Here is a 6,931-nt window from a genome sequence, read left to right as displayed (position 1 = left end):
AAAAGCGCTTGACAAACTTGCCTCGCATGCCGAAGTTGCCCCGATCTCCCCTAATTTATACATTTTTCTGGTGTTTCCTCGTTGTGAACACGAGCGGCTTCAAATTCTTTAACATTTGATTAAAAGATTAAGATCTTTTAATCAAATCTGTAGAATGTTAAAGAATTTGAAGCCGCTCGTGTTCAATTTAAGTTCAATTTCAGAGCTGTAACTAAAAACCATAAAAATGCAGAAAAGTAATAATTATAATTAAAAATGGTTTAAGTAATAATAAATTTATAATCGATTTTAATATTTAAATAGGCCTAATTGAATTAATATTTTATTAATTTAAAGAATAAAAGTAAAAAATGTCGATGTAAAGTTGGATTTTAATTCGAAATTAATTTAAATATTAAGAGTGCTATCTATAGTCAATTGTGGCTTTGTTTAAAACAATTCAAAATACTTTCATCCATATAAGGCATTCTTCCTTTACTTCATCTCTTTGCAAATGGATGTTTCCTAGCGTCAGATTCATTATAGTTCTATGGACTATATCGAATGGTAACCATTTCTCATTCATCCCTGTATAAAAAGGTATCCTGAAAATAAATATATACACATTGTTACATGAAAAAATTATTAACATACAGCTAACCGATTTTATATAGTGATGAACGCATACTAATTATTTTTCATTCTTAATCTCCGAAACTGTTTATAAAGTTAAAATATAATTTAATTTTTTAAATAAAATAAAATAACTATAGCTTTATTTTATCACATTTTATGCAATATTTAAACTTGTAAGCTATTATTCTCTATACAGATTATTATTTTCAATCTACAATGTTTATTGAATATAACAGATACTATAATACAACAAACTGTAACTCTCCTTTTTAATTAAACACTGTCATACAGGTAATTTAAAAATGTGATTTTATATTATTTTATATGTAACTAGATTTTTATGTAAGATTTATCTTAAATCTATATAATATTGTATTACTTTAAGTCCATATCTTGGAAGAAATTGCGCGTTTGTACGTAGAATATTTTAATTTTAGATTTTTAAATTATTGGAATTTATAAGGCTTATATTATAATACAGATCAAACATGCGTATGTCCGAAATGCATCTTAAACATCAACAATAAAATACTTCTAAAACAGTGATTGATCGCGTCCCTTGTCTGATTAGATCCTAGTAACAGAGTCACAGTAGTGAAAGGAGGATCTTTTTATTTAATTATAATAGTTGATATTTTCTTTTACGAAAATTTTCAAAAAATCAAAGAATTTGCTCTGCAGCTCTGCATATAAAAGATTCTGATTCTGCTGCAGTTGGTCAAATTAAGAACTTACTCTTGGACGATAGTATTCGGGAAAAACTGTCTGCTATATGTTCATACAAATTCGTTGTTGATTCAATTGTAAAATTATAATGAAATGGTCTTCAAAAAGAAAAGCAGTAAGAACATTCCCTTCGGTAAACTATAAGTTGCTCTTCACTTCAAATTAGTAGTGTAGTACCTCTATATATCATACTCTTCTCGTTAGCAATACAGTCATGCAGGTCATCAATCTATTTCTTTCGGGGGAAAATATTTGAATTAAAATAACATACCTCTCGCTTTGTATCAGATGTTCGAATACAGTTTATCGGGGTTTACTGTACCTATAGTTTCCAAATCCGGTCTCTGCTTTTATCTATCTAGCTCCGTTTTCCAAATTCAGGACGGACAGACAGACAGGCAGACAGTGCTAAGGTATAGGTTTATAATTTTTCAACTTGCAGCCCAATAACCTGTAAAAATTTACTGCACCCTTCATCTTAAATAAAAATTTTTATTTAAGATAAATTCCTTAAGTGATTTTTAGCATCACATTTCTGCACTATTCTTTCTTTTGTTTAATAATCTGTACCTAACATTTTTAAACTTTCTAGCACTGTAAAATTCTAAACTTAATTATAAGTAAACAAATTATTAAGTTTATTTAAAATTTAAACATTGTAACAAACTTTATTATAGAATGTTATAATGTTACCTAATTATTAGTTAAATTAAATGTGTTAATTATTAGTTAATTTAAATATTCCTTACCCATTTTTAGCAAAAGAAGACCAAAGCTTGATGACTTGATAACTAAATTCTTCTTCTTCCGGAGTGTAACTTTCCGGATACATGAATGGCATACCGAAGACAAAGTATACTTCTGCAAAGTGACAAACTCTCTCCCATTTTTTGTAGCCAGCATTTATTCGAGCGTGATTGAAAATATAACTATACACGACGCGATGATGCTCAGACAGTTTTTCTGTTAAACCTATTATTGGACAGGTTAATACACCGTCTCCAATCGCTTCTTGCGCACGTTGAAATATACCCCAATAATCACCATCTGACAAATTTCCTAAATATTCTTCAACAACACATTGAAGACTGGAACCATCAATTTTATAATATTTGCTCAAACTGTGCTTAGCTTCTGATTTAGTCATCACTGGATGTTCTTGATTGAGAACTTCTGGTTTATAGTATGCTAGAAGTGTCGAACCTTCGTCAGGTACCCTTCCAATCAAGACTTCAACATCGTGTATTAAACCCTTTTCTATATTACCAATGGGATCATTGGGTAGAAAATAGCCATCTCTTTCTGGTACAAAAGTTATAGTAATTTGCTTATCATCAATAAAAGATCTTTCCGCAGCTGCTATTTTTTCAGCTTTTAATTTAAGTAAACAGTTCATCACTTCGTTCTCGCTTCTTTGAGTGCTTGATCCGTTGTCAGATCCACACCCTGTGCGTTTCACTATCATTTCACTTAATCTAATATTATTAATTGGATCAGCGGAAAGCATTGGGCTGTAGTTGCTTCCACTTTGAAGTATAACTCTTTTAAATAAGCCCTTTGTTAAGGGTGATATCATATGATGCGTTACAGATATAGATCCAGCGCTGGACCCGAAAAGAGTAATTTTATTTCTGTCACCACCGAAGTTTTCTACATTTTCATGAATCCATCTCAAAGCGGTAACTTGATCCAACATTCCCATATTTCCTGTTGTTTGAGCGTTGCCTAAATTGAAAAATCCAAATATACCCAATCGATAATTTAAGCTAATGACAATTACATTTCCGATGGAAGAAAGAAATCGTCCATAATGAGCATCCATATTGGCACTTCCTGTAACGAATCCACCTCCGTGGATCCAAACCATTGTAGAAAATGGCTTGTCTTCTGTTTTGTGAACAGGAACCAAGACATTTAAGTAAAGACAGTCTTCACTCATATATCTGCGTTTGTCTGGCACCCATTCGAATATAGGAAAGTTTGGATCTTGTATACAAATAGGTGACATTGTAGTCGCATTTAAAATTCCGTTCCATGCAGAGAATGGTCGAGGGTTTTGAAATCTGAGCTCACCAATTGGAGGAAGGGCATAAGGAACTCCAAAAAAAGCATATATATCGTTGTTCAAAACATTTATTTTCTTTCCCCGTATATTTCCACTAGAAGTTCGTACAATAATATCACAAAAGTAGTCTGGCAACAAACATATAATAGTTAGAATGATGAGTAGATTTTTCATTTTTATACCTAGAAAATAAAAAATGAGAACTTTACTATTACTTTCATAAATATTAAAATGTATTTTATGTAACTAACTAAATTTTAACTTATGACAACTGACATATTTCAGTAGTGTTTGCTTGAGTGCTTTGATACAACAAAGTAAAATAATTTATTAAAAATATAATTAACAAATAAAAATTTCAAATTTAATCTCATAAAAAATATTTAACGAGATAAAATTAAATACTATAATTAAATTGAAAAGTATTTTAAACTATCTCCACACATCAATATATACAACTATTCAGTCATAACACGGCAGCACATACTGCACGAATACACAATATGAATAAGTGTAAGCCTAAACAGTATTTGTATAGAGCTATTGACATATTCTATACTGTTCATCGTATATCTGTAATTAAGCATACAAACGCTAATTAGCACGATAAACTTTATTTTGAAGAATACGAAACAGTTTTGTCAACATCCGACACTTCATTTTACTATATTTATCCAACTGAGATGTGTTCTTTGGTGAAAAACGAATTATTTTTTTCTCGATATTTTCTATAACAAAATTTAACATGATCTTACATTAGCCAAAACCCATTTCCAACTGTGTACAGTGAATACAAGATCTTGTAATAAAAATCCATTCCCAGACACTGTGGTCGTCTACTTCACTTTCTAGTGTCAACTAATCAGGAGCAAAATGTACTCGAAACGAGCTTTAGCAAATGTTAGACAAGTATAATGCTGTATAAATATTTATAAAATACTACTCATTTTCTGCTTACATTTTCTTTCAGTAAAAAGAATTGTAAACTAACTTTTTAAAACTGTATTATTGAGATAAAATTCTTATCTGAACAACATCATCTCGGAAAGCACTATATAAATCATACATATATATGTATGAACGAATAAACAGCTACCATAACAGATATTTGAGACTATATAAATCATAAGATTTAAATATTAGCAGAGCACAATTTGTTTATGTTAAACTATAGGTTTACTAATTATAGATGTATGTAGTACAATACAAGGTATATTTTCTACGGAAGAATATAATACTTTTAAAATACTTTTTATTTACATTTAATACAGGAATAAATAATACTCTACTAAGGCAGGAAGTTGAAAATGTTTATATATTTTCATGTCATAAACATAACAGTTTATATAGTTATATTTTAAATCTGCAAAGTTTTTAATTAACACAAAAGCACTTCTACAATTAACGATTGCTATCTTTTCAGAATACCCTATCAATATAAATGTAATTTTAGCACAGTAACTGCCACATGTAATTTAATTTTTCTTATGTTAAGTGAAAAATTATTAAATACATATAAAAAATTTTCTTTTTAAAAATACTGTATTTCCACATGGCACTATAAATTGAAAATTTTCTTACCTAAATAAGTGCGAATGTATAATGATAAAGATTTCAATTATGTATATAAAAACTTCATTATTTTATCAGCACACCGAATGATAAGGTTTTACAAATATATCAACTTTAAGATAGGAAGCTAAAATGGTGACGTTTGATAATCATACTTTCATATGTTTAACTTATCCCTAAGTTGTTTATTAAAAGTATAAATGCATAATATTTGAAATTTATTTAATTAATATTTAATTTTTTTCTTACAATCTTATTTTCATTCTCCCAGCATACAACAGAAACAAAGACGTTCTTTGTTTCTATTGTAAATGCTAATAACAGATAAAAGTCCCACCCCACACGAGATATAACACACCACCTGCTTCTATTTCTCAATACCCAGTCGACCTTTAACCATTAAAATTTACCTTCATTATGAGGAAAAATAACTGAAACTTTAGAATCAGTTACTGAAACTCATTAATGAATTGTAATTTAATTCTATTCAGTTTTGGACATATCCTTTCTACATTTTGATATAAACTATTGTAAATATTTGGCGAAAAACATAATTATCGACACTTACAGAGATATCCAAAAAAACTTCATGTGATATTTGCGATAAATATTCAATCAAAGAGTAAAATCTCACAAAAAATCAAATACTTTTTTATGATTATGATTTACAACTATTACAAATTATGCAGAAATATATACAAACTATATACAAATTATGATTTACAACTAGCCGCCCAACATTGTGTAGATATCACAATTATTCGATTATATAATGTAATATATTTAACTTGATATAATATACAGGGTGTATCAGAATGACATTTTATAAATTTGGGGATTATAGAGGATAAATTTTGAACGTTTTGATATAGGGAACCCATATCCGGGAATGTAATATAAAGTTTCTACAGCGGTAGGAAGTGCTTGACCGTCCTTTACTTTGGTAGCTACCCTTTCGTCCATTGACGTCTTGTTATTGTTCTTGACTTCTTCCTCTGAGGTTATGTAAAGTCCCTTGTGTACGCAACATCTGTAGGAACAGTTCATGAGCTTACAGAGTGCATCTTTACAGCATTTAATACCATTAGAGGGGAGCGTGGCATCTTACAGACATGGTTCGTCGTTGCACATTATGTAACGAAGTTGGTGGTCATCACATTGTACATTTACTCTAAAGTAGTGCAGCCACTGATTCGATGTACAGTTTGATTGTACTCTACTGTTTTGTCAATAAAACTTGTCATAAATACTGTATTCTGCTGTTTCATTCAGCATACCGACTGTAAAGTGCAAAGTGCTGTAAAAACTTTATATCACATTTCCGGCTATGGGTTCCTGATATCAAAACATTCAAAATTTCATCCTCTACAATCCCCCAAATTTTTAAAACGTCATTCTGATACACCATGTATATAGAATGCACATATCTTAATATGTTTAAGCATAAATTACGTATTATTACATAAAGATTTACACATAAATATTCTTTTCAATTGTATCACGTAATATATTTTCAGGTTTTTCGTTTGCTTTTGATAAGGTGAGCTTACATTAGTGAAAATTTTGTGAAGAACTGTAGTATACAGTTTTCAATACGTAACCTTATTTGCAATGCTAATCTATTTCTAATCTTAAATACCAATTAAATAATCTATTTACCAGTAAGGATTATCATATAAAACATATGGAAGGCGAAACAGTATAAAAACTTATACGACGACTTCCTATTGGGAGTTTGTCCATTGCTGGCGTTGACCTTCCAACACCAGCAGCTTCTCTCTCGGAAGTGAACTAGTAGTCTTAAAAAATATACGTTCGTAAGATGTATATAAAATGATCATTTGGAAGTCTATGTATTATACTATAATGTTACATACTTTTTTTTATAGTATCAGTCGATACATTTAAACAGAGATCGGCTTTATGCATGCCAGCTGTTTTAAATAAGTTCCT

The 6,931-nt window shown here is 29.7% G+C and overlaps 1 protein-coding gene across 1 annotated transcript; it reads right to left on the bottom strand.

Moving 5' to 3' along the window:
- Nucleotides 1-406: 406 nt before the first annotated feature.
- LOC111635569 (acetylcholinesterase-like) lies at nt 407-5,020 on the bottom strand. Its single transcript, XM_023380568.1, has 3 exons — nt 4,988-5,020; nt 2,091-3,588; nt 407-584 (listed from the first exon to the last, which is right to left on the bottom strand). The coding sequence occupies exons 2-3, from the start codon at nt 3,578-3,580 to the stop codon at nt 440-442; spliced, it is 1,635 nt and encodes a 544-aa protein (XP_023236336.1). The 5' UTR covers nt 3,581-3,588; nt 4,988-5,020; the 3' UTR covers nt 407-439.
- Nucleotides 5,021-6,931: the final 1,911 nt, after the last annotated feature.

This window comes from Centruroides sculpturatus, unplaced genomic scaffold (assembly GCF_000671375.1).
Source record: "Centruroides sculpturatus isolate CEXI.00-Female unplaced genomic scaffold, Cexi_2.0 scaffold865, whole genome shotgun sequence".
Lineage (NCBI taxonomy): Eukaryota > Metazoa > Arthropoda > Arachnida > Scorpiones > Buthidae > Centruroides > Centruroides sculpturatus.
Note: the sequence above shows the minus strand (reverse complement) of the source record. Positions and strands in the feature narration are given on the sequence as shown.

Coding starts and splice junctions, on each gene's coding strand:
- LOC111635569 (XM_023380568.1), bottom strand. CDS start 3,580: ATGAAAAATCTACTCATCATTCTAACTATTATATGTTTGTTGCCAGAC. Junction 585..2,090: donor TCTTCTTTTGCTAAAAATGG/GTAAGGAATATT, acceptor ATTTATTTTCAG/GATACCTTTTTATACAGGGA.